The sequence below is a fragment of the Chionomys nivalis genome, chromosome 22 (genome assembly GCF_950005125.1).
Source record: "Chionomys nivalis chromosome 22, mChiNiv1.1, whole genome shotgun sequence".
NCBI lineage: Eukaryota > Metazoa > Chordata > Mammalia > Rodentia > Cricetidae > Chionomys > Chionomys nivalis.
The window spans coordinates 42246728-42274174 of NC_080107.1; the positions used below are offsets into that span (position 1 = coordinate 42246728).

At 47.2% G+C, this 27447-nt stretch overlaps 2 protein-coding genes across 5 annotated transcripts in view; one reads left to right on the top strand and one right to left on the bottom strand.

Moving 5' to 3' along the window:
* The first annotated feature begins 10571 nt into the window (after positions 1–10571).
* Positions 10572–12697, top strand: Brd3os (BRD3 opposite strand). Its single transcript, XM_057755358.1, has one exon. It carries the CDS (start codon positions 11644–11646, stop codon positions 11896–11898), a length of 255 nt encoding a protein of 84 aa, XP_057611341.1. The 5' UTR covers positions 10572–11643; the 3' UTR covers positions 11899–12697.
* Positions 12698–14465: 1768 nt separating this feature from the next.
* The window catches only part of Brd3 (bromodomain containing 3), a 33321-nt gene continuing 20339 nt past the window's right edge, over positions 14466–27447 (bottom strand). For 3 of the 4 annotated variants that reach the window (XM_057755029.1, XM_057755028.1, XM_057755031.1), the window contains exons 7-13: positions 26599–26727; positions 23943–24134; positions 22881–22931; positions 22290–22531; positions 19402–19694; positions 18314–18439; positions 14466–17430 (exon numbers count right to left, since the gene is read on the bottom strand). In XM_057755029.1, the coding sequence (XP_057611012.1) occupies positions 17315–17430; positions 18314–18439; positions 19402–19694; positions 22290–22531; positions 22881–22931; positions 23943–24134; positions 26599–26727 (1149 nt within the window). In that variant the 3' untranslated portion in view covers positions 14466–17314. The remainder of the gene's footprint in view (positions 17431–18313; positions 18440–19401; positions 19695–22289; positions 22532–22880; positions 22932–23942; positions 24135–26598; positions 26728–27447) is intronic. The other variant, XM_057755032.1, reaches the window with a different exon arrangement.

Sequence of the window (27447 nt, forward strand, 5' to 3'; positions counted from 1 at the left end):
AAGGCTAGCCATTTGGGCAAGAAACTGTTCTTGCCTGGACTGCTTGATGTTATGCTTTATAAACTGGACATGCAGGACCCACAGAAAAGTGACCTCTAAACTTTCCAAAAGATGAAACAGCCCTTCAGGGTTCCCGCTTCACAGAAGAAACCTCCAGACATTCAGAGGACATAGAAGAAGCAACTGGTGAACCTTGGCATTTCAAGGCAGAACAGATCTTCAAATTTCCTGCTTCATGGAAAAGTCTGACGGATACTCTGGGCCTGTAGGCTGAAGATGGATGCCCCAGTGTTACAAAAGAACTTCGGGTGACTGTCCAGGCAGCAAGATGTCTCTATCAATTCTAGAGTTTTGAAAGTTGCTTACAATGCAATTCCTGTTTACTTAGGTAATATTATATCCTTCTGGAGTCATTTAATGGAGTTGAAGAAAGACAGTTATAATTATAAAGGATAAATTAGATATAAAACTTTAGACTCACAGAGATAGAATAGATAATAGAGTTTTTTCCTTAATTTGTCAAATGTAAATGGACTAAATGCTGTAACTATAATTCTTGCTTGATTACTGTTTTGTTATATGTAATTTTACTATGTTAAAGTTAAGACCTTTTTTATATTTATACAGAAAAGGGGAAGTTATGAGGGATAACCTTCTATATATGTGTTGCTTTTATTGGTTGAGGAATAAAGCTAAAGCCAGTTGGGAAATCAGAACAGAGAGAGAGAGAGTAGGCAGAGTCAAAGAGACGCCACGTAGCTGCTGAAGGAAAAAAACACACTAGAACCTTACCAGTAAGCCACAGCCTCATGGCAATACACAGATTAATAGAAATGAGTTAAATTTTGTTGTTATTTTGTTTTGTTTTGTTTTTCAAGACAGGGTTTTTCTGTAGCTTTGGAACCTGTCCTGGAACTAGCTCTTGTAGACCAGGTTGGGCTCAAACACATAGATTTGCCTGCCTCTGCCTCCCCAGTGCTGGGGTTAAAGACGTGTGCCACCACCGCCTTGCTGAAATGAGTTACTTTAAGATGTAAGGGATAGATAGGCATATGCCTAAACTTGCAATGCCAAGCAGTGTTGTAATTAATATGGTTTCTGTGTGATTATTTGGCTCTGGGCAACCAGGAAATGAATAAGCAGTCTCCTACTATACTGCAGCTTCTGCTGAGTCAAGGGGCAGAGCTCTGGCAGGGAAGTGCTGTCCCAGATCTCCTTATAATAAGAATAAGAAGGCAGGCAATGGTGTACACCTTTAATCCCAGCACTGGGGAGGCAGAGGCAGGTGGATCTCTGTGAGTTCAAAGTCAGCCTGGTCTACAAGAGCTAGTTCCAGGACAGGCTCCAAAGCTACAGAGAAACCCTGTCTCGAAACAAAACAGACAAAAAAAAGCATATAATAAGAATAAGAACTGAAGATGGGCACTGTGACTCAGAGCTTCCTTTAATCATTACTTGGGAGGGAGAAGCATGTGGATCTTTGTGTTTGAAGCCAGCCTGTTTCAAGACAGCCAGTGCTATATAGATAGACTCTGTCTCAAAAAACAAACAAACAAAAACCGAAACCAAAACTGAGTCAGAACAGAACATGCCCAAAGAGGTAGCCTCCTAAGACATGAAACCCCTTGAGAAAATCCCTGAGGTTTAGCCTCCCTAGCTTAAACTTGGAGCCACACATAGGTGGGCTAGGCCATCACAAGGGCTCCCCTACCCCTCTAAGCTCTTGGGCAAGCCATAGTTCTCCACCCTAAGTGTTCTATTAGGGGCCAGGGACCTTCATTCAGCTGGAGGCAAGAAGGCAGGCTGGGGTCTGAGGGTCTGGGAAGGAGACAGCTAATTTTATCACTTTCCCTGTAACAGAGGCATGAAATATCTATGTATCAGGATGAAGTGGCATCTGCAGTATTTCAGATGCTGAATGGAATGATAATATTAGAACAGCAGAAATGAATGACTATTTCAGGAGCAGGTGCCATAAAAGGGCAGAGTTCCAGAGGCGATTTGGGAGACAGGAGATACTGAGGGCTCTATTGTTGGGAATACAGCAGTAGATTTTTTTTTTTTTTTTTTTTTTTTTTTTTTTTTTTTTTTGGTTTTTCGAGACAGGGTTTCTCTGTGGTTTTGGAGCCTGTCCTGGAACTAGCTCTTGTAGACCAGGCTGGTCTCGAACTCACAGAGATCCGCCTGCCTCTGCCTCCCAAGTGCTGGGATTAAAGGCGTGCGCCACCACCGCCCGGCTTACAGCAGTAGATTTTTGAGCCCTCGGATCTCCAGAGAAACCAGGTATGCTGAGCATTCAGGATTATCTTTCCTATGGGAAAGATGTAAAACCTAACCTGTTCTTCTACCCAGAGAGCTGGGAACTGGAAATGATTAATATCCTGGTGTTCTGCATTATCTGTTGGGCTAGGCCATACCAAACTCCTATAACTAGGACCTGAGATGGCAGGTAATCTAAATGATCCTTACAGCCAGCGGCTCCTCAAGCTCCCACAACTAGGACCGGAGATGATACCTAGCAGTCTAAATGATCCTTACATTAATTTGAATAGCCAGAGGCTCCCCCAAGCTCTCATAACTAGGACCAGAGGTAGATCGTAGCCCAAATGACCTCTACACTATCTGTAATACCAAGACCAGGCCAGACCCTTCCTTAAGCCCTTAAGTTAGTACAGATAGCCTATCTCTAGAATCCATCTTCTTGGAGGAATGACATGTACCCTGAGTTTCGGTGTAATGACACTTCCTGGTGCACCATGGATTCTATCACACCAGGAAACTTCTTTCCAAACTGTACTGTTTTAAATATGCTGACAATGAACCACCTGGCATCAGACTCCCCAAAGTCTTGGTCCAGGGTGATGAAGTCAGTCTGAGTTTTCATGCTCATCTCTTACAGTACCCCACTCCACGAGTTGAGTTCTCCAACACTGCTTGTTTGATAGGCAAAGTCTGGGCACCTAGGGGAATGCAGACCTCCTTCATTCCTGATCCAGCAAAAACACGGGTTAGGGATAGAGGTAAAAAAATGGTTCATCAGTGTTACAAGGAAAGGGGGCCCTTTGTTTGTCCTGCCCCCTGACTAGCTTATACCCGGAATAACCACACAGAAACTGTACTCATTAAAATATTGCTTGGCCCATTAGCTCTAGTTTCTTACTAATTCTTACATCTTAATTTAACCCATTTCTATTAATCTGTGTATCACCACGTGACTGTGGCTTACTAGCAAGATTCTAACCAGAGTCTGTCTCAAGCAGAAGATCCATGGCATCTGCCCTTCTTCCCAGCATTCAGTTCTGTCTTCTCCTCCTACCTAAGTTCTGCCCTATCAGGCCCAAAGCAGTTTCTTTATTCCTTAACCAATGAAAGCAACACATGAACAGAAGAACCTCCTACACCACATCAGTTAAGAGAACTGGCCTCTCTTCCAGAGGACCCCATTTAGATTCCCAGCACCCACAGAATGGCTTACAACCATCTGTAACTCCTGTCTCAGGGATTCCACACCTTGTTCCAGTCACTGAGGGCGTTAGGCATGCATGTGGCACACAGACATACATGCAGGCAGAACACCCATACACATAAAAATAAATATTTCTTTTAAATGGTGGGGCCAACTATGGCAGCTTCTTCTCCCTGATAAAGCCTACCACAAACAGGCAAGGAGACCTCCTGGAGGCTGTCTCAGACTGGCAGACAGCATCCTTGAGTAGCAAGCTGTGCCTAGAACAAATATTTAGGAATGCTAGCCTTTTATCCTCTCTGAGAGACCATTTTAAAAATCCCACGGGGACTGTGGGTGCTCAGCCATAAGTAGGTCACCTATATCAACCTCCCTTCACTCAAGGCTCAGGGAACAGCACACATGAAAGAGTGAGCGAGGGCTGGAGAGATGGCTCAGTGGTTAAGAGCACTGACTGCTCTTCCAGAGGACCAGGGTTTAAGCCCCAGCACCCCCATGGCAGCTTACAACTGCCTGTAACTCTAAGATCTGACACCCTCACACAGTTGTGCATACTGGCAAAATGCCAACACACATAAAATAAAAATAAATAAATTTTAAAAAAAGAGTGAGCAATGGGCTGGAGAGGTGGCTCAGAGGTTAAGAGCATTGCCTGCTCTTCCAAAGGTCCTGAGTTCAATTCCCAGCAACCACATGGTGGCTCACAACCATCTGTAATGGGGTCTGGTGCCCTCTTCTGGCCTGCAGGCATACAGACAGAATATTGTATACATAATAAATAAATAAATATTACAAAAAAAAAAAAAGAGTGAGTGAAAAGCATGTAAGAGCTGGGAGAGAACCATGCAGTGTCCTCTAGACATGACACCCTGTCACACACAGCAGCTCACAGCAGCTGTTGTCGCCTGCACATGACCCGCATGAGATCAAGTCAATCAAAATTCCAGCATGGATGAGGGAGGGACTCCTGAGATCCCATTCCTAACTAAGGAGCTATTGGCAGCTGATGCCTTCTCAGAGGCACTTTTCTCTGGGGATGTGGTCAGCATTAATTAGAATCAGTGGGCTGGGGGCTGGAGAGAGGGCTCAGAACAAAAAAAAAAATAACAACAACAAAAATAATAACAGCAATAGTAAAAATAAAAGGACATGAATTCAGGAGGGAGACCGGTTGGTTGTCCTACAGTGTAGGCAGAGGCTGCTTATTTGTTTCCCAGCTGCCCAGACCTGAAATAATCAGAAATTATATTAGTTACAGCACTGCTTGGCCAATCACTTACGTGTATTGGTAGCTAGCTCTTATATCTTAAATTAACACATTTCCATTATTTTATACTTTACCACAAGGCTCAGTAAGGTTCCCAGGCATTTGTCTCCTTCAGTGGCTACATGGTGTCTCCCTGACGCTGCCATTTTATTTATTTATTTATTTATTTATTTATTTATTTATTTATTTATTTATTTATTGTTGCAGGGTTTCTCTGTGTAGCTTTGGTGCCTGTCATGGAACTAGCTCTGTAGACTGAGTGCTGGGAGTAAAGGAGTGCACCACCACCACTGCCCAGCGACTCCACCTTCTTTCCTCCTGTATCTGCTTGGAATTCCCACCTTACTCTATTCTGCCCTGCCATAGGCCAAAGGAGCTTTATTCATTAACCAATAAAAGCAACACATATACAGACAGACATCCCACATCACTTCCCCTTTTCTGTCTAAATAAAAAGGAAGGTTTTAACTTTAACATAATGAAATTACATATAACAAAACAGTTATCAAACAAGAACTATAGTTACAATATTAGGTCCATTTACAATTATAACTATCTATTCTTCAACTCCATCAGAGACCCCAGAAGGATATAATATTACCTAAGTAAACAGGACGTGCATTGTAAGCAACTTTCAAAACTCTAGAATTGACAGAGACATCTTGCTGCCTGGATAGTCACCCAAAGTTCTTTTGTACCACTGGGGCATCCATCCTCAGCCTACTGGTCCATAGTATCTGGCAGACTTTTCCATGAAGCAGGAAATTTGAAAGACTGTTTTGCCTCTATTGGGAGTTTGTCAGTCACTTCTTCTGTGTCCTGAAGAATTTTGGCAGACTCTTTTATGAAGCAGAAACCCTGAAGGACTGTCTCACCTTCTTTAGGCAACTTCAGCAGTTATTTTTTCTGTGGGTCCTGCATATCCAGTTTATACAGCATACCATCAAGTAGTCCAGGCAAGAGCAATTTCTTGCACAAATGGCTAACAAACTCCATAAAGAGCCTCTTTGATGCTCATCTGATGGAGGAGTTACTTTTATTTAATAAAGAGACTGCCTTGGCCCATTTATAGGCCAGCCCTTAGGTAGGTGGAGTAAACAAAACAGAATGCTGGGAGAAAGAAGCCAAATCAAGGAGTCGCCATGATTCTCCCACTCCAGACAGAAGCAGGTTAAGATCTTTTCTGGTAAGCCAGCTCGTGGTACTACATAGAATATTAAAACTGGGTTAGATCAATATGTAAGAGCTAGCCAATAAGAGGCTGGAACTAATGGGCCAGGCAGGGCTTAAAAGAATACAGTTTCCGTGTAATTATTTTGGGGCATAAGCCATGTGGGCGGCCGGGTGCCGGGGACGCAGCCCCGCCGCTCCGTATTACAACACTCATCATCCTCTTGAAGTAGATTGGTGCTGCCAGGAGCAGATGAATCTCATTGTCATGAAAAGTTCTAAGTTCTTTTTTTTTTAATATTTATTTATTTATTATACAATATTTTGTCTGCTTGTACGCCTGCAGGCCAGAAGAGGGCGCCAGACCTCATTACAGATGGTTGTGAGCCACCATGTGGTTGCTGGGAATTGAACTCAGGACCTTTGGAAGAGCAGGCAATGCTCTTAACCACTGAGCCATCTCTCCAGCCCAAGTTCTAAGTTCTTAAACATTTTAAATGCCATATTCTATTACTCTTTGAAAGGTTTAAATATCTTTCCAACTGAAATAAATCTCTGTACATTTAGAAAACCTAACTAACATGGCTACAAGCTTGACTATTATAGATGACTATCTATTAACCTTTATTTTTAATTATTCATTACATTTTTAAATGAGCTGCACAAACACAATACCTTAATCAAGAGCAGCAATATAACAAAATTGACCTTAAATTTGTATCAATAAACCAAGATCCATACCAATGCAAAGTATTCATCTCTATAGCACCAGGGAAGAGTTTGGAGGGACGAAGTAGGAGGTTTGATAAGATTAAAAAAACATTGTTCACATATATTCAAGTTTCAAAAACTGAATACAAAATATTACTTTGGGCTAATGGTCGTAGATCAGCACTTTTCCTGTGTACACAAAACACTAGCTTTGCCAGGCCTGGTGGTGCAGGCCTTTAATTCTATCTGCTCAAGAAGCTAAGGCAGGAGGACTGTAAATCAGGGCCTGCTTGGGCTACATAGTGTGTTTCAGGCCAGCTAGTGATATACATGGAGAACTTTCTGAATAAATAAATGAGTGAATAAATAAATAAATTCCATACTGTAGCCAAAACAACTGGATACTTTTCTTTTTCATCATTCTGGGTCCTGCAGAAGCTGCCAGTGGGTTCTACCTCCTGGGTGACCAGAGGGGACAATTGGATTAGTCAGTGTTTAGTCAGGGTTGCCCTTTGCCCTTTGCCCTGTTCCCTGAGATAAGCTCTATCCAGAGTTTTCAGCTACAACCTGGCCAGATAACCAATCCCAACCTCCCCCATTTATTTCTATACCAATTTCTGTGTTAGGTGTTATAGCAGGATAAGTGGTATGTCCCTCAAAGACGTGTGCGTGTGAAATCCCTGAGGCCCAAGAATGGAATCTGATTGGGGAAAGGGGTCTTGACAATGAGATCCTTTTAAATTATCTTCATGACTTCTCGATTCAGTGTTGCAACCTTAGAGACCCAGTAACACAGGGTAGAGGATTTGTTTGGTGACACAACCAGGAAGAATAGCCATGTGGTCACAGAAATGACTCAGCTGCAAGCTAAGGATGGACAGAGACAGAGAGCAGTCATTGTAGCTAGGAGAACCTGCAGATAACTTTCCCCCAGAGTGCTGGCAGTCAGAGTCACCTTATCCATACTTTTTGTTTGTTTGTTTTGCTTGTTTTTTTTTAAATATTTATTATGTATACAATGTTCTGTCTGTATGCCTGCAGGCAAGAAGAGGGCACCAAACCTCATTGCAGATGGTTGTGAGCCACCATGTGGTTGCTGGGAATTGAACTCAGGACCTTTGGAAGAGCAGGCAATGCTCTTAACCACTGAGCCATCTCTCCAGCCCCCTGTTTGTTTTTTTTTTTTTTTTTTTTGTTTTTTGTTTTTTGAGATAGGACTTCTTGGTGTAGCCCTGGCTGTCCTGGAACTCCACCTCTCCACCTGTAGACCAGGCTGGCCTCAAACTCACAGCGATCCACCTGCCTCTGCCTCCCAAGTACTTGTGTTACCACCCCCTGGCTTCCACTTTTTTTTTTTTTTTTTTAAGATACAGTCTCTCTCATGTAGCCCAGGCTGGCCTTAAGCTCACTACATAGCCAAGGATGGGCTTGAACATCTTATTCTTCTGCCCCCACTTCCAGCCCTCCAGTGTGTGGGGGCTGTACCACCACACCCAGTTTTATTTTATGAAGTGCTAGGGGTCTAACCTAGGCTGTGTGCAGTCTAAACAAATACCCTATCAACTGAGCTACATCCCCATCTCCGTCCACAACAAGAGTTCAGATATCTCACTTCCAGAACCGAGAGCAAATACAGCTCTGTCATCAGATTCCTGGGCACAGAGGGTCTTACTGCTACTGTCATGGCGGGAAGGCACAGAGAAGCTACTGAAGTTCCTGCTCCCGTGGGGCATGGACAGATCAAGAAGGACAGTCAGTGACTGGCCTAATCAGTAAGCACTGGTGAGATTCCAGGCATGGACACATGCAGAAACTGGCAGCACCAAGGGCCAAGGGGCATAGATAAAGGAAAATCTTCTGCAAACACAGCCCAAACTGTAGAGCTAGGATGAATAGCCCACCCCTCAGGGGCCTGCCCTCAGAAATCATGGAAGTCACTTGATGGCTTCTTCTACTAACAGCCAAGGCAGGAGGATCAATAGGAACTCAAGGAGGTGGTGTCATATGCCTTTAATCCCAGCACTTCGGAGGCAGGGACAGGTGGATCTCAGTGAGTTCAAACCCAGCCTGGTCTACAAAACAAGCTCCAGAACAGCCAGGATTGTATCACAGAGAAACCCTGTCTTGAAAAACAAACAAAACAAAAGAACTCAAGATTCTCAAGGAGAATCATTAAGAACTTGAGAAGGAGCTGGACAGTGGTGGCACACACCTTTAGTCCAAACACTCGGGAGGCAGAGGTAGGTGGGTCTCTGAGTTAGATATCAGCCTGGTCTACAAAATGAGTTCCAGGACAGCCAGGGATACACAGAAAAACCTTGTCTCAAAAACAAACAGCTGGGGCTGGAGAGATAGCTCAGCGGTTAAGAGCACTACCTGCTCTTCCAAAGGTCCTGAGTTCAATTCCCAGCAACCACATGGTGGCTCACAACCATCTGTAATGAGGTCTGGTGCCCTCTTCTGGCCTGCAGGCGTACACACATACAGAACATTGTATACATAATAAATAAATAAATATTTAAAAAAAAAAAAAAAACAAACAGCTGGAAAAACGGCTCAGAGGTTAAGAGCACTGGCTGTTCTTCCAGAGGTCCTGAATTCAATTCCCAGAAACCACATGGTGGCTCACAACCATCTATAGTGGAACCTGATGTTGTCTTCTGGCATGTAGTCATACATGCAAATAGAGTACTTATATGCATAAAATAGATAAAATTAAAAAACAAACAAAAGAATTGGTATTCTGAAAATTGGTTCTGCTTTGAGGGTGTTCATATTCCTTTTCTCTCTCTCTCTCTCTCTCTCCCTCCCTCCCTCCCTCCCTCCCTCCCTCCCTCCCTCCCTCCCTCCAAGGTCTTGTTATGTAGTCTTGATTGGCCTGAAACACTAAACTGGCCTCAAACTCAAGAGATCTGCCTACCTCTGCCCCCATGTGCTGGCCACCATCATCCTATCCTTAACCCTCCCTACCCGCTGATATTAATATTCTTGCATTGGGGGAAACTGTGAAAATAACTTTATGAAGGAAAACGATGAACACGGGGTCAAAGTATGTTGCTGGGTGCAGAGGTGAGTGTTGAGTGCATGCTGAATTTCTCTGGGGCTGTTAGGACAATTCAGATGAACAGTACGTGGAGTGATGGAGTTACATAGCTGCCTTTGAAACGATACATCCCACACAACAGTGAATAAATTGAGAACAAATCCGCCCATCCTTTGAGTGGGATGTCAATAGTAACAGCAATATGTCTGACAAAGTAACTGCAAAAAAGGAAATAAAACCGGAGAACAACGCTTCACTTGGAGCACCCCAACCCAAACATAAAGAAAAGCTGCAGGAACCATTATAACAGCATCAGGACTGGGAATGTGCCTTAATGTTAACGCCTGCTCTTCCTCAGCATCTCCTCCAGGCCTCCTCCGTGTTCCCCAGCAGCTCCTCCCTCTCCAGGCTCCGCCTCAAACCCAGCCCGTAAGTTCTCCCCAGCTCTTAGGCTCCCGCGCTCCCCGCCCGCCCGCCCACTCCTTTATCCTGACTACTCTGTCTTCCCCAGGCTTCTTTTCTCTTCTGGCTTCTCCCTTTGTCTTTACCACCTCCTCCACTCCCGCAATATCCCTTTCCTCCCCAAGCACCCCTTCCTCCTTCGCTTCTTCAGGCTCCTAGGCTCAAGCCTCATCTTCTCCTCCTGCTCCTTCCCTACTCCTTCTTTCCTCTCATCCTGCCTCTTTCAGCTCCTCCCCATCTCCTAGTACGTCTTCCTCTCCCCGCAACACACACTTTCTCAGGATCCTTTTCTCTTTTTAGGCCTCTTATTCTGGATTTTGCTCTTCTTGACGTCTCCTTCCACCGGCTCCTCCTATCTCCCAGCTCTTCCCCCTCTTCCCTCCCTTTAGATTCCCAACACCTTTTCTGTTCCTCCTTCTCCAGCTCCTCCTCCCCCCCCCCCCCCCCCCCCGCCTTCTGTACCCCACCCGTCTCGGGCAACTCCGCCTCTCCCTCTGGGTCGTCCCCTGCCTCGCGGAGTGATTGATGGGTCCATAGGCAGCCGGTCCTCGGCGCTCGACTCACCACGCCTGCGACGCTGCCATGGAGACGTAGCCGCGGCCTCCTGGACCCGCCCCGGACCTGGAGCACCTGCGTCACCCGGCCCACGCGTGTCCACGAACGCTGGTCGGGAAGGCTACTCTGCTGGAACGTTTGGACAGGGCTGGGCAAGCTATACTTTTGCCAGAAGCAGGGGCGAGGGGCGTGGGACTTGCATTCTCCCTCATCCCAGGAGTTCTGCTCCGTATCTGAGGGACGCTTCTCTCACCAGCGGAGACCCTGGTATCACTAATCATCCGTGGGTTATTAAGGGACCTGCGATTGCCCACACGCCTCACCCTTCCACCCAGCTCAGCCGGCCGCATCCGTGAGTAGCTTCACTGAACTCTACCCCATCCAGGCTGCTGCTGATGGCGAGGCCCGTGTTGGGCCTGCTCCCGATGCCCGACAGCTTCTTCCCTTTGCAATGTCACCCTTGTTAAGAGTGGAAGAGTAGCTAGAAGAAAAGGACTTGAACCAGCACTAAGTCCAGATCCCAACTGCGTTGTGAATAGTGTGGACTGGTCAGCACCTTCTGTAGACTGAACAATGCCTGTTCTCTCGGGATCCTGGATACGTCTCTCTGAGTTCAGAAGTGTTGCAGAGGCAGTGGACACCTGACAGGCTTCCCAGAGTGGTGTGGAGGCTCTGCCAAGTCTATAGAACTCTATTGTGCAGAGTTTGGACCACAATGCCAATCTGACCCACTTTCTGTCTGGAATGACTCTCACATGGCTTTTGAACCGGGTCAGCGGTGTCTTCCCCTGCCCTCCTGAGATCTTGCCCATGGAAGGTCTGAGTTGCCTACATCCATGACTAAGGTGAACAAGGACTCCTTAACCCAACAACCATCAAGGCTCTTGGCCAACTAGTTAACAGAGCAAAGCAGCCAGCTGTTCCTGACCTAGGAGGAAAACCAGGTGTGCAAGAGCCTGGGTCTGGGGGATGAGTGGCCGGGTCCCGCTGGCAGAGAAGGCCCTGTCAGAACGCTTTGCCCGCCTCCGGTACAGGGACACGTCCTTGCTCATTTGGCAACAGCAGCAGCAGAAGTTGGAGTCTGTACCACCCAGTACATACCTGAGCAGGAGTCGTAGCATGTGGTACTCCCAGTATGGAAATGAAGCCATCTTAGTTCGAGACAAAAACCAGCTTGGGGTCTCTAGGGACACTGGCCAGTCTAAGTTTTGCTCAGTCATGTAGTCCCAGGGAGATGACCCTTGATGGATGTGAAGATCAAGCTGTGGTATAAAAACTCAACACCCAAGAATATCACCCAGCCCTTTATCAATCAACAGCTGGTACCTAGACGTGCCCCTCACTGCCCAGGCCTTGGAGCTCACAATGCTTGTTCCAAACAAAAGGGAAACCAGGGAGACATCCCCAGCTCCTATGAGCTGCTTGCCTGATACAAAATGGGTCAGGTCCAGGGTAAAGAGGGGACTCTCTTCTTGGAGGGTCCCAGATCTCTGTTCACCACAGTGACATGTGGAAAGGGGCCCGGGCTGTAGTGGCACTCCAAAGCCGAGAGTTTTAGTCATGTATAGGTTACTGGATTGCAACACCATCCACACCGGTCTTGTATGTAGGTGTGTTATGTCCTAAACACCTTAAGCCAACCCCTGAAATTTAAAGCCCCATCGAAGTTGCCTGATTTGATTCCAAACCTAATCATGTGCGAGAAAGAGCATTTACCTGATGGTGGAGAATAGGGGCTCCTTCCTGTCAGGTCGCAGTGGGCTTCATTAGATCTCATGTTCCACCTCAGTACACATGGCATAGACAGCTGGAACGTACTTGCCTCTGGTGCACTTAAGGTCTGTGTAGCTATACAAATTCAGGGGATGTGTTTTGTCAAAGCCCAGTCTTCTAAATAAATGTCTTAAGACTCTTTCTCATTTACCTTGGTGTGTAAAACCTTACTTAGCTTTCTGAACAGAGTTAACAGCTAATGATTGATAAGGGAGCCCCGATATGGAAATACATCAAACAGCCACTGTCAGAAGGCATGCATGTCCTCGCACTCTGCAGTCACAAACTGCCGGTGGCAGTACCCCCACTTACAACTTGTTCTGCCCACTCACCAGGCACTCACTAGCAGAGACGGCACCTGGCTTATAATCTAAGTAAAGAGAATGTCTCACCCTTGGCTGTGTTCACTATACCCTCTATCTCTTTAGAGATGTGCAAATTTGTTCTAGAACCACCAGGACACAGTGCATTCCTCAAACACTTCAGCCAGCCAGACCTAGCTAGCTGGAGCCTCCTGAGGAACCTAGGTCCTTTGGCTTAGTCCCTGCTGCAGACCAAGGCCATGGGTTGGACTTCTGTAGAATATTCCTGTACATTTAGAGAGGAAGCTCGTTGAACAGTTGAGGTTGCTTGGCCTGACAGGGAGTCCTAGGAGTTGGAAACTGTTCCAAGTTCCTTAGCTTGTCAAGTCTTTTAGTTCAGTTGAAGTCCTGTGAGCAAGCTTCAGACTTCCTGCCAAATGCTTCCACCTCACGCTATCCCAAGACTGCACCAGACACAGCAGTGACTTGGAGATGGGATTTGAGGTCACAGACTGTGTTAGGAGGGTAAGCACTTACAGGACAGCTGTCTTCAGGGGGTCGGCAGGAATGAGTGGCACATAAGCATCAGGCTCCACGTAGGACACTGGGAAGTCACTAAGCTGCTTAGACTACAGGAGGATGCCATCTGTGCTCGGGAGGCCAGGTCAGTGCTGTAAGAGCTTAGTCTGATGGGAAGGGTTAGTGTCAGCAAGGATGATGAGGCAGCCTGACCCACTGAGGATGGAATGGACATGCCACAGGACCCGACATGAACCTCCTGCCCAGGCTTGATGCCAATGGCTTGGCCACTTGGAAAACTTTAGGATTCTTAGACCCTAAAGCCCAACTCCCCATCCCTTCTTCACTGTGTCTAAGCCACTCCACAGCCTATTCTTAGTGAGTAGTACAGGGTCCTTCATGATTCTCACCTACATTTCCACTAGGCTCACAACACTTGGAGGCCTATGCTACAAATAACCTGACAGTAGACTGCAGCAAGGAGGGGAGGGAATGGTGAGACCGTCTGAGGAAAGCCTTGATCCTCGGAAAGGCAGTCAGTCCAAGTGAGGACTTCCTGTCCCCCAGCACCATGTCGGATGGCAGCTATTCCAAGTTCTTTGCTGTTGTCCTGCAAAAGAGTCTCCATTGTTATTGTGTAGTGGGCTGGTCTTAAAGAATTCACAGCAGCTGGGCAGTGGTGGCACACATCTTTAATCCTAGCACTTGGGAGGCAAAGGCAGGTGGATTTCTGTGACACTGAAGCCAGCCTGGTCTACAGAGCAGTTCCTGGACAGCCAGAGCTGTTAGACAAAGACACCCATCTCAAAAAAAAAAAAAAAAAAAAAATCAGTTCTGCAGCTTTAACTTCCCAATAGATTACAGGTATGTGCCACCACACTTAGCTTGAAGTATTTTAAAGCTCTTTTTGGATATTCTGTGTGTTTCTACCAAGAGCTGTAAGAGGTCAAGTGTGAGGAGCTCGCCTTGTGCCCTTAGAAAGAAGCACTGCAGTTGGGCAGTGGTGGCACACGCCTTTCATCCCAGCATTCAGAAGGCAGAGGCAGGTGGATCTCTCTGAGTTCGATGAGAGCCTGGTTCTACAGAGCGAGTTCCCAGACAGGCTCCAACGTTGTCTTGAAAAAACAAAAACAAACAAACAATAACAACAAAAAAGAGGCATTGCAGCAAAGAGAACTACACAGACATAGCCTTTTTCCCCTTCTTTTTATTATGAAAACAAAACAAACACCCCAGGAGAAAGGTTCATGATTACCAGAGACACCAGAGTACTTCCTACCGTTTTTAACTCTGTGGTGTTGAGGCCGGCATTGCAAAAAACAAGCTAAAACTACTTACAATGGACTCATTTTCAGTAACTGACATTTACAGGAATATACTAGAAACGGCACTAAAAAGTTTAAGAAAAGTTACGGTAAACTTGCATGCACATCATACAGAAAAGAAACATTTTAAATATATATATAAAAAAAGAAAAGCTTCTGGAAGTGTTATGCCAGCAGCAGGGACAGTGATAAACAGGATGACGAAGCTTTAACAGTGGGTTTGTTTCCCAAATGACTGTAAAAGGTGTGACAGCTGCAAAAGGAAAACCAAGAAAACCACAGAAAAAAGTCTCCAGTCTGTAAGCAAGCTAAGTCACACAGCCTGAGGAGGTCTGATCCCTCGGCCTCCAAGACTCTGCCAAGTGCCTACCCTACCCCTGCATGTAATCCTCAAGGAAGTCATGGACAGCTGCCCTCCACCTCTGTACAGGACAATCTAAGTCCATGGAGCCTTTGTAACTCACAAGAAGGGAATGGCAGTTACCCTGCAGCCTGGCATTGTGGGAACCAATGTCCTCCAAAACTCTGGAGACAAAACAGTTTAAGTCTGGACAGAAAGCTTACAAAAAAAAAAAAAGTTAAAAGCACCAATGACAGAAGCTGCTCAGTAGGGACCACAGTCGTGGAAATGCCAGACCCTCCATCCTGTGTAACCAGCTCTACACCACTGCCCCGCTGCTGGGATGCCACTCCAGAGCCGGACTCTGCTTGCCTAACAGCTCACAGAGGCACCCTATGCAAGCCCAGGCACTGTGCCTTGCCCAGGCATGCTGGCTAGGCTGTCACGGTAGGCCACTACTGAGACCCCATGTGAAGGCCTGTCAATTTCCTCATGTTTATTTCTTAGTCACAGCTTAAATATTCTATTAAAGATCTGTTTAAAAAATACCTTTGAAAAACAAGGGTAACTTTAAAAAAATGGAACCTTAAAATCCACTTATATTTTTATTATAAACAAAACTGGCTTACAAGTTTAACTGACTGATAACTCACCAGGCGTCTAGACATGGTAGCCAGCCAGCCACTTCCCGAGCTTGATGCCCACTGCCTGCCCACATTCACTAGTGGGCTAGTGTGACTGCTTTTAGGAGTTTTAAACTTCTCCCATGTGGGATGTTAAGGGTCCCTAGCTCTGCCTAGAAGCAAAGGAAGAAACTGCAGAGACCCCACCACAAGTAAAACCATACAACACAAGGCTCTGCACTTGGCTCTCTCAGGTGGGGGTCAGGAGAATCAGTTTTCTGGGCTAACTGGAAATTCTTGAACAGGGACCCCTGCGATCATCAGGCTCACCTTTGTCCCTGTCAAAAGTAGAGAGGTCAGGAAGAGCCTCTGTAGGCTGGAGAGGCAGGTACTTACAGGCCTGGGAGATTGGCCCATGTGCTCCTGGCTGAGGCCACAATGCTCAGAGCTAATCCAGGCTGACCCTGAATTCCAAAATCATTTGGCAGCCTCAACAACAAACTGATCAGAACTTTCTGTTAAACTCTGTATATTATTACTTTTTACAATAGAAAATTAAATGTCAAGGACTTGGCCTGATATACATCGCTTTTCTCTCAGCTTACAAAGCTTGTGTTGAAGAACCGAGGTTCCCTCCGTTGATGTTAGTAAGGAAGAACTGAACAGACAACATAAAATGAGGATGTGCTGCAGCCGAAGGGTGTCTACATTTGTAAAATCCCCAAACTTCATCTAAAACAAAACAAACAAAAAAACCCAGAGAGCCCAGACGTGATGAGCACCAGAAGGGCACGCCGCCACAGGACCAAATCTTCTCACCACGGGTCCAGTCTCCTCATCGCCAGAGGCCTTTATCTCCACTACTTCTCTTAATGCACTTATTTATGGTTTTTTTCTTTTCTTTTTTTTTCCTTTTTTTTTTAAAAATGACCAATGATGTTAATAAATAAAGTATTTATATATACATAAAACTGGGGAGGTGGTTCAGAGTGTGAGGTGGCGGCAGCCAGGCAGCGCTAGCAAAATGGGGCACGCTGGACTGGACTTCTGTAGAAAATGGACGAACTTACAAAAAAGTTTTTTGTTATTGTTTTCTATTTTGTTTTTTTGTTTTTTTTTTTAAATCTTTTTGTTTTTTGTTTTATTCCCTTAAGTTGAGGTAAAAGTTTCGGTGTCCCGAAACCTGCACGCTGCACAGCCATAGGGCCAGAGAACTCAGCACCCCTCTTCCTCCACACCCAACCCAGAGGTGGGAGGCTCTGGTCTGCAGCTACCAGGACCCTCTGCTGGGGCCCAGTCTGGTTTCCGTGGGCTGACACACCTGTCCTCAGCCCCTGCAGAGAGAAGTAACCTGCTGGTTAGTGTTCTAACAGCTTTCAAACACAGAACCCATTCTAGATCAAAACCCTTGAAAGGCTTCCTTCAAGTTACTAAGGGCGAGGCTGGGCCTGAAGAGGTATTGGGCAGGTCCAGCCATACCTCCCACTGTGTCTATGGTTATCAGGTTAGCATCCCAGGCCGCAGTCTCCAAACAACTAAACCAAGCTGCAAAGGCATCTCCCGCAGAGCTCGGCCCTCTCTTGGGGTCTTGGTGCACGTGCGAGGCTCTCCGCCCTACCGGAGCACAGCTGGAAGAGATCATAACACTGAAGTAAAAGAAAACCTGCACACCATGGAACGAAAGTATATTAACCATAGGAGGGACACTGCAGTCGGCGTGTGCCATGTCCATCTGTCCAGCTCTGTTCCAGTCTGAGTTCACTCTGAGTCACTGCTGTCGGAGCTGGACCCACTGGAGCTGCTGCTCGCGGACTCAGAGGAGCTGCTACTGCTGAGCCTTGATGGGCCTCCCGAGGGCGCTGAGCTGGACTTCTCTGTAGGGACAGCAAGGAGGCCCTCGCTGAGCAGTGTGTGATCAAAAGTGTTCACGCCACTACCCTGTCACAGGTTATCTGTGTCTTGACCCAGAGGTACAGCAAATATTTTTTTTTTTTTTTTTTGGTTTTTTTGAGACAGGGTTTCTCTGTGGTTTTGGAGCCTGTCCTGGAACTAGCTCTTGTAGACCAGGCTGGTCTCGAACTCACAGAGATCCACCTGCCTCTGCCTCCCAAGTGCTGGGATTAAAGGCGTGCACCACCACCGCCCGGCAGGTACAGCAAATATTTGAAGGGTGCTCATAAAATAGCATTCAGTGGCCACATGGCCATACTAGGACACAAGTCACAGACCCTCACTGCCCTATCTGACACTAGGAAGATAGAAACCACAAAACTATAGCACTTGGTATGCAAGCCCAGGTGGGATCCCAGCTGACCAATGGTCTCAGACTCTGTCCACTGCCTATAGCCTGCTATTCTAGAGCATCTCTGAAACAAAGGGAAAAGGTCTCAAACTCCAGAGAGAAGAAGAGACAAAAATACCCACTCACCTAAACCCAAGGCCTGGGCAGGAGACAGAGCTTGCCATTGCACAAATTTAATATGCTGGGTTAGAAAGCCAGAAACTAGCCGCTTCCTACAAGCTGGTGGTGACTGATGCTTAGGGGTGGATCCCAGGCCTAAGGAGCTCTTTCCAGGAACCCAACTGTGTGGGTCTTTAGGAGCTTACACGCGCACACACACACACATGATTCTGCAACCTCCCAAAGGCCAAAGATGCCCCCACCCCTAGTTGTAGATAAATCTAAGAGATACTAGGAGGTTGATCAAACTCTCCTGGTCCTTGTGATTACTGTCCTCTGATGGCCTGGATGGTTACCTTTCTTAGTGGGTTTCTTGCTGTTCAGTTGTCCACTGACATCCTGTAGCCGCTTCTCCAGCTCCTTTTTCTTCTCCTGAGCTAGCTCCTCTTTCGATTTGGCTGCCTGCTTCTTCCCACTTGTTGCTGTAGAATGGCAGGTAAGCAGTGAGACATTCCCTATAACTTGCCAGCAGCCAGTAGCCAACCAGGTAGCCAAAAAGTCCCAGTCCCACACACTAGTGCATGCACTACCTGCCTTGCTGCAGAATCAGTGTCTTTGGTGCAGAGCTGTTATCGGATCCCTGTTTAGTAGGAAACCCCAGGGACCTGGAACCACCGTGACACATCTTCAGAGCCTTCCCTCATCTCTACACCTTACCAGAGTCTAGAGTCTGGGCTATGACTTGTCCTCTGTCCACGGGAAGGGCACAGACCCTGTCTCAGTCCTCCTTCAGCACAGCTATTCTCTCCTGCCTCAGCCACAGAGACTGACATGGTCTGGCAAAGTTACGCCTTCACCGTCAGATTTATCATTATCACCTTCAAGTCAGTCTGTTCTAGAGTAAAAGAGGATCAAACACATACGAGCAGCCACACTTAGGTTGGCATGAGCCTAGATAGTGAGGGGCTGCCTTGGGACTTCCCTTCCTCCCAACCTCCAGCACCTGCAGACTCTGGCAGTGACTGGTTCCTGTCTGGTGAAACTATCAAATTCAGGGTGCACTTTACCTAGGGTCAGAGTCCATCCTGTAGAGATTCTGGACACTTGATGAGTCAAGGGAGTGAGAGTCTTCCCTGCAGTCAAAGCCCCAGATGGAGCTTTAGGAGGGGAGGGGAGAGAGAAGGGCCCTAACTGGACATGAACAAATGGGCTAGGCCAACCCCAGGTCCTACCTTTCCACTACAAGCCAGTTAAGGCCTAATAGGCATCTTCCTTACCAGAGAACAGGGACGAGGATATGGGGGCAGGCATGTACTGGCTGAGTGCAGATGTCCTTGGGGCCTGTGGTGGGCAGGTAGGCTTAAACAGTAAGGCAGCTGTGAGCCAGTGCCTATTCTCAGGGGCTGCAGAGGCTATGAGCAACATGCTCTGCCAGAAAACTTACACAATGGTTTCCTCTGCTTTTTCTGTAAACAAGACTTGACATATCTCTCCAGTTCCCGTAGCGTGGTTGGCTTCAGGGTCTCAAAGTCAATTTCAATCTCATCTGGGTTTGAGTCCCTGAGCGAGGGCTCCCGGGACTGGATGATGTGCACCACACGGCCTAGCTTCTCGCCAGGCAACCGGTTGATGTCCAGGCTGAGTTGACGCTTTTCATCATAGCTCATGGGCAGGCCCTCCTCCTCTTCCTCTGAGTCATAGGATGCAGATGCCTGCTTGCCACCCTTCTTTAGCTGTCTAAGGAAGAAGACAGGGAGCCATGTGACACTGAGTCTCAGTTATCTGTCCCACCACCTAGCTGTCTTCTTCTCCACTACAGATAGCTCTCTTCCCTAGGAGTGTACCCAAGGTTCCTCAGGAACAAAAGCTGGGTCACTGATGTCTAGTCTGCCTGCCACGGACAGGCAAGACCAAACTTCAGGGTCATAACATGTGTTTCCTGGCCCAGGGCCCAGTCAGAAACTATCTTTCACACCCAACAAGTCAAAACCAGATCTCCACATTCAGATAATTTGCAATGTGGCAGGAAGAGAAAAAACAGGCATAGAGAGAGTGATGACATGGTAGATGAAATCCAACTATGTCAGTTATTACACTAAATGCAAGCGGCTGATGCACCAGCTAAAAGCAAGAGATGATCAGATGAGAAACAAGACCTGGACTGGAGAGATGGCTCAGCAGTTAAGAGCACTGTTTTTCCAAAGATACTGAGTTCAATTCCCAGCAACCACATGGTGGCTCACAACCATCTGTAATGTGATCTGTGCCCTCTTCTGGCCTGCAGTTATATGTGCAGGCAGAACACTGTATATATAATAAATAAATCTTAAAAAAAAAAAAAAAAAAAGTTTAGAGAAACAAGACCCTTCAGTGTCAGTTAAAGGAAAGAAGACAGGAAAACACCATACAAACTTCAACAGGCAAAATGGTCATAAATGTAAATCCAGTGTGGACTACACTGGGAGACCCTGTCTCTGAAGGAGTGGGAAAGTCATAAGTGGCTATATTTATATTCTTATAATGAGGGCTTGAGGGGTTGGTGAGATGGCTTAATGGATGAAGGCCTGATACCTCAAGTTCAATCCCCAGTATACACACCTAATAGAATGGGAGAACCCAACCCCCTCTTGTAAAACTGTCCTCTGACCTTTACACGCACACACACGTACGTAATTTTCTCTCTCTCTTTTTTTTTTTTTTTTGGTTTTTCGAGACAGGGTTTCTCTGTGGCTTTGGAGCCTGTCCTGGAACTAGCTCTGTAGACCAGGCTGGCCTCGAACTCACAGAGATCCGCCTGCCTCTGCCTCCCGAGTGCTGGGATTAAAGGCATGCGCCACCATCACCCGGCCGTACGTAATTTTCTAATTATTTTTTGAGACGGGTTCCATGTAGATGAGACTGGCCTTGACTTCACAGAGCTCTGACTGCCGCCATCTCCTGAGTGCTGGGATTAAACACACCTGGCTTTGTTTTTAATTTAAAATTAAAATTTTAATTTCTGTGAGTCAGAAGCCAACCTAATTTACACAGTGAGTTTTAGGACAGGGACACATAGACCCTGTCTCAAAAATTAAAGGCAACAAGGAAGGTTTCGGGTCAAGCAATATTATCTGGAAGAGACTGGAATCTATCTACATCATGTGTCAACTGCCCGTGAAGATACTTTAGCCCTACAGATGTATGCATTAAAGCCAGGCCAGAAAATGCAGAGTGGAGGAGTCCCACAACATAGTCAACCCCCAGGAAATAAAAGTAAACAATCTTTTTAAAAACTGTTCCTAAATGAAGCTGGGTGGTGATAATATACACCTTTAATACCAGCACTCTGGAGGCAGAGGCAAGCTCATTTCTATGAGTTTGAGGTCAGCCTGGTCTACAGAGCAAGTTCCAGGACAGCCAAGGCTACACGGAGAAACCGTCTCAGAAAAGCAAAACAAAACAAAGTCCCTAATTACTCTGGAATATTATATCCCACCATTTCAGGGACCAGCATTAACATGGATACCAAATCCAGATAAAGACAATATGAGAAAAACTGATTTCTGTATCCCCTCGAGGAGAGAAAGAGAAGTAAACAAAGCCCAAGGCAGATGGGAAGAGAGATGGCCTACGTGGCCTCTTCTTGGCTGATGGTCCCAGGGCTGCATACACTTTTCTCCTGAATCCAGGCACTAAAGCCTTCCCAACTCAGTCCCAAGCAGCCATCAAAGTCTCTCTGCTATGTCGTCGCTTCCATACCTGCCGCTCACAGACTTGTCCTCCACAATGGCTAGAATCAGATCCTCTCTCTGAGGATGCCTTACCAGAGCAGGGCACCTTGGCAGCCTACCCTTAACCTCTCCCCAGTGGTGACACCCGCCCCCCCAGAAATATCAATTCCATACTAATTCCCGAAAGGAGCATGTCTGCTAGCCTTGCCTGAGGCTTTGGACCTAGCTTCTACTGCCTACCTGCTCACCAGCTCATAAGTTGCTGCTTCCACCTAGCTAGAGAGAATCCTGTCTCCTGCTCTTTCCTATTTTCAACCCTTTGTCTACCTGTTATACCAGAAATTAGAGCACTTGGCTGCACAGCAAAGCCCCTTGGCCCACATCACGAAAAGGTCCCAAACACTGAAAGCACCAGATGCCTCCTCTGGCAGTGCAAATGTTCTAACACCCAGCATTAGAGCCAGCCAGCCAGGTGAGGGTGACCTCCCCAGGAGGCCCCAGAGGAACTCACAGTCACCCCAAAATCCCAACCCCAGTATCCATGTTGCCAAGGTGCAAAGTCCCAGATCTGGCAGTCCTTGTGACCTGAGATGGTCTGAGAGCCTGAGAAGTGGTCACCCACCTGCTGGCTGTGGTTGTGCTATTGGCCTTCTTGGTGGGAGCCTTCTTCTGCTGGGCCTGTTTGGCTGGTGGGGCGGCCTTGGCCTTCTTCTCCTCCTCGGACTTGGCCTTGTGCTTCTCCTTCTCTTTGTCTTTGTCCTTGTCTTTCTTCTTCTTCTCCTTCTCCTTCTTCTCCTTTTTCTTCTTTGGTTTGTTCACTGGGGCCTGAGACAAGGCGGCCAGCTGTTCATGCACGGCCTTCAGCTGGAAAAGAGCAGGCAGCTAAGCGAGCAGTCTGGGTAGGCCTGTGGCCCTGTGGCTGCCTCAGCTATGTGGGATAAGCCAGGGGCATCTGGGCCCCGCTCTGCCTTTGGAAGCCAGAGAGATGTAGGGAAGCACTTCACAGCCCACTCTGCCCCTCTCTCTATGCCTGCTGGTGAGTCACTTCACCTTCTGAACCTGTTCCCTCGCCTCTGGGGACAGGGACCCACCTCCCAGGGTGGCTGCCCATAGGCTGGGCTTGGGGCAGGTGACACGGGAGGAACTTGCTAACGGCAGCTAATACTTTCATTGTTAATGCTTATCTTTCAGAAGATGACTAGAGTGTGAGCACCTGCACAGAGGAGACATTCAACAGCTGATCCTGGAAGGTTCCGCAGCCAGTCTGCGAGATCAAAGTGAGACAATGGCAGCAACGCATCCTCCTGGTGCCCACCAGCAGCCAGCAAGACAGAATGCTGCATTTATGTCTCGGGGAGGAGGATTGTGACCCACGTTGTATTGGTAATCAGGTAGCCTGTATAGCTCCTGGGTATCCTGGGAAAAGCTACATAGCCAACAGGGAAAGGCACCATACACTGGGAAGGAAAGGCGAATTCCCTGCTCCATGTCCTCATCATCTCAGAATCTGCCATGTAGCTTCATCTGGCAATCTTCTACTCCCCTGGCCCGTCCTCCCCCTGGAGCCATCTGCTCGAGCACACTACTTTGCCTTGGTGGCTACATTCTGACTTCACGGGGCTGGCTGTAATACCCTGGGAAAATAGTTCATACTGTTGGGCCGATCTCAAAACAAGTCATGTCATTCTGCATATCAGGGAGACTGAGGCAGAGGAGGTCATAGGAGGCACAGATCTGAGTTCTTGGAACCTGTAGCACACCCACTATAGCCACTGCTTAAAAAGCATCTTTGTGCGGGCTGGAGAGATGGCTCAGTGGTTAAGAGCATTGCCTGTTCTTCCAAAGGTCCTGAGTTCAATTCCCAGCAACCACATGGTGGCTCACAACCATCTGTAATGAGGTCTGATGCCCTCTTCTGGCCTGCAGGCATACACACAGACAGAATATTGTATACATAATAAATAAATACATAAATATTTGGGGGAGAAAAAAAGCATCTTTGTGGCATCCAGCCTTTCTGGAGGGTCCTGCCCTCCAGGGGTCCAAGAATGTCTCAGACACACAAGTACTTTCAGTTGCCTGTGTGCTCCAGGAAGCCTCCTCAGACCCAGGAAGGTGCTGTGTGAGCAACCCCACCAGAGACCCTCTACCAGGGTTACAGACAAAGATCGCAGCAGCTGGAGGAAAGGACAAGTGATGGCAAGAGGCCAGCTTAGGCAGTAAGGCTTGGTGGTCCATACCCACTGGGAAACAGCATAGAAGTGGCTATCCTCACCTGCTCCTGCAGCTCTGCCAGCCGAGTGGCTCGCTCCTCCTCTGAGTCTGAGCTGCCTGAGTCTGAAGAGCTCTCCTCGCTACTACGACTGCTCTCAGCACCTTTGCTCACTACAGGGGCTGTAGGAGCAGGCAGTGCAGGTGCCTCCATAGGCTCATCAGGCATCTTGGCAAACCTCATCTCAAACACATCCTGGGGAAAAAAGGGGACAGCTAAATACCTACACACCCACAAGACAGCCCCTCCAGCATGTAAGATGCCTCTGAGCTGCACCACACCACACACAGTTCAGGCTCTATGGAGGCATAGGCCTGCCACGCTCCTTTGTCCCCTACTATCCCCAGGCAATTCCCAAGTGCAGGCCTAGAATGGGGGAAAGAAGCCAGCCAATCACAGACCTGAGTTTCTGGGGCCTGGCATGCAGCTCCCCTGGCTAATCTGCAAGTCTGTGTAGAAGGCACGGACAGCCATACAGCCCTGGGTGCCAGGCTCCTCAGGAATGCCCTCTGTTAACAAGAGTACCCTTCCTTCAGTCCTCAACTCCAGCAGGGATCCTAGCCACTGAGAGCTGGCTCCTGTCTCACCTGATTCCCCTTCTGGGGTTGTACTGCAGTGACACACCTCATACCCAGTGAATACCAAAATGGGCAGAGCTATATCCCAGCAAAGCTAAATTTGGAAAGTCCCTCACAGCTCCTGCAGGACCAAGCACTTGGAAAACCCTCTTGATGAAAATCACTCTATCCTGGGGCAGAAAGGGATGAGGGAGCCATGTGGAAATAAGAGGGCATTCCCTTTGCCTGCCTCATATACTTGGTCCACCCAGACATGTATGAGAGTGCACGCATGTGCACACCCATCATACTGGAGCCCAGATTCTCAAAGTGCTTCCTCTGAGTGTGCTCTCAGACTCTTCCCAACCCTTAGATCCCCAAACTAAGAAGTCAGAGGTCTGGGAGGCTACTGTTGGCAAGTCATTAGGGTGGTGGACTCTAGCCCCTAGTGCCTAGTTCCTAAAATTCACAGTGGTGACTACTCAACAACACCAATAACAAAGCTCCTCCAGCCTCGGGAGGACAGCACAGTGCCCTTTGACATTATATGGTGATGCCTTCAGAGTCCAAGCAGAGAGCAAGGTCTTAGCAGTAGACAGACCCTAAGGCTGCCTCTGTGCATAAGGGGACCTCCATGACCACTGTGTACTGTTTCCCAGCAGTGCCATTTTCAAAAAAAGTGAAAACATTAGAACATTAGGAGGACCCACAAATGAGAAAAAAGGCTTTCAGGGACCTCAGGACATGCCTGAGTCAGGAATTAAGAAATTCTCATAGAGGGGGCTGGAGAGATGGCTCAGTGGTTAAGAGCATTGCCTGCTCTTCCAAAGGTCCTGAGTTCAATTCCCAGCAACCACATGGTGGCTCACAACCATCTGCAAAGAGGTCTAGCGCCCTCTTCTGGCCTTCAGGCATACAGACAGAATATTGTATACATAATAAATAAATATTAAAAAAAAGAAAAAAGAAAAAAGAAATTCTCATAGAACATTCTAGGTCCTAAAGTCAGGAGTCATGGTACATCTACTAGGACTCAGGAGAATGAAGCAGGAGGATGGCCATGAGTTCAAGGCTAACCTAAGTTACAGAACCAGACACTGTTTAAAAAACTTTTTAATTTTTATTTTATGTGTATTTTGCCTGCACGTATGTTTAGGCACTACATGGATGCAGTGCTCACATGCATGCAGGCCAGAAGAGAGCGTTGCATCCCCGAGAACTGGAACTATAGATGGTTGTGAGCCACCATGTAGGTTCTGGGAATCAAACTCGGCCCTATGCAAGAGTAACAAGTGCTCTTATCAGCTTAAGCCATCTCCCCAGCTCCTCAGACTCATTAAAAAACAGCAATAACAACAACAAATAAAAAAAACCAACAACCCAAAGTAAAACAAAACAAAAAAATCTAAAACAAAATCACAATGTTCAGGTGCTGGGAAAAAACTAACCATAATCTTTATTTTTTTGTCTCCAAAAACAAACTTCCTCCAATCAAATAATCAATTACAAACAGCAGAGAAATCTTGGTGTTCTATACAGCACATAGTCTTTGGCAGTACATCATATACATACAAGTGCTCATACATCCTGAGTGAAACCATGTGAATGGCTCACACTTGCACGAAAGGCTATGTCAGAACACTCTGGTCTCCCCTTAAGACAGTCACTAATATACAGTGACTATCATCCACTGTACGCCCACCCAGCCCTGCTCTAACACTTCAGCAGAGTGGACACCTGCTAGCCTCACTAGGGTACACCAGTCCCACATGGACAGGCTCACCTGCAGTGGTACCCTGAAGGCAGCTAGGCTACAGCCACAGAGGCTACTGCCTGCTTCCCACCTTCCCATCCTATCCTGAAGCTTAAAAAATCAGAGGCTAGCCTATTTACCATGTATTCTGGAATCTGCTCTAAGCCTAGCAGGATCTCACTGCCACACAGGCAAAACAGGCTGTGGAAATAAGGCTCCTTAGAGGCCTGCCTGCTGGAGATGCTTCTCAGACACTTGCATCATCCCAGTTCACCCAGCTACATCTAAGGCTTCAATACTCATAGCACAACTCAGCTGTTAATCACATTTACACCCAGCCCTGGATTACCTGGAGCTTTCTGGCCATGGCCACCACTTCGTGGTCTGGAGGGTTGTACTTATAACAATTCGAGAACATTAACCGGATATCAGCAGCGAAGCCCTGTGCATCTGGGTACTCGCGGCTGTCCATTTTCCTCTGTAACAAGCAACAAGTGTGAGCAGACAGCACTACCCAGACCATGTAGGGGATAGACTCAGAGACTCAGAACATCTTCTGGCAACCAAGGCAACTGCCAGTGAGGACATCTGTCAATTAATTAGCTTGGGTTGGAGTATTCAGAAGAGGGAGCCTTAGGAGAAGGGGTCAGAAGTGATGGTTCAATACGAAGCACCTGGGCTCCAAGGACAGAGCCACTGGATGAAGAAACACTGGGAGATAAACCAACCCTACAGCCAAACCCATCTTCAGCTAGAGTTTCCAGTTCCACACAGCAGACATCACAGAAGGTTCTGGTGTTGGGGACTTTCATGGAGTTTCAGGTAAAGACTCTGCCCATCTTGGGAAGTCCACTCAATTTACAGGAGAGTTTGCTTTTCTTGTGAGGAATCCAGGAGTTGTTACCAATTTGCCTCTTAGGAGATGCCTTATGTCTTGGGCCCAGAAGCAGTTCTCAGATTGTGCAGGGATGGAGGGCAGCAGGGGCCTGTGGAGCTGATGCTGACGAATCATATGGACCTGGTCACCCCGTAGCAAAGCCCCTCACACTCCACTGAAGTCTAACCCAAGGAGTCCCAGAAAAGGCAGGTTGGACAGGGTCACACAGGCAGGCACACAAAGCTGAGTGGGGCAGACTGGTGGAGAGTGGATTGGCATACTTTAAGCACTTATGAGGGTGTCAAGTTCCTGTCTTGTGTG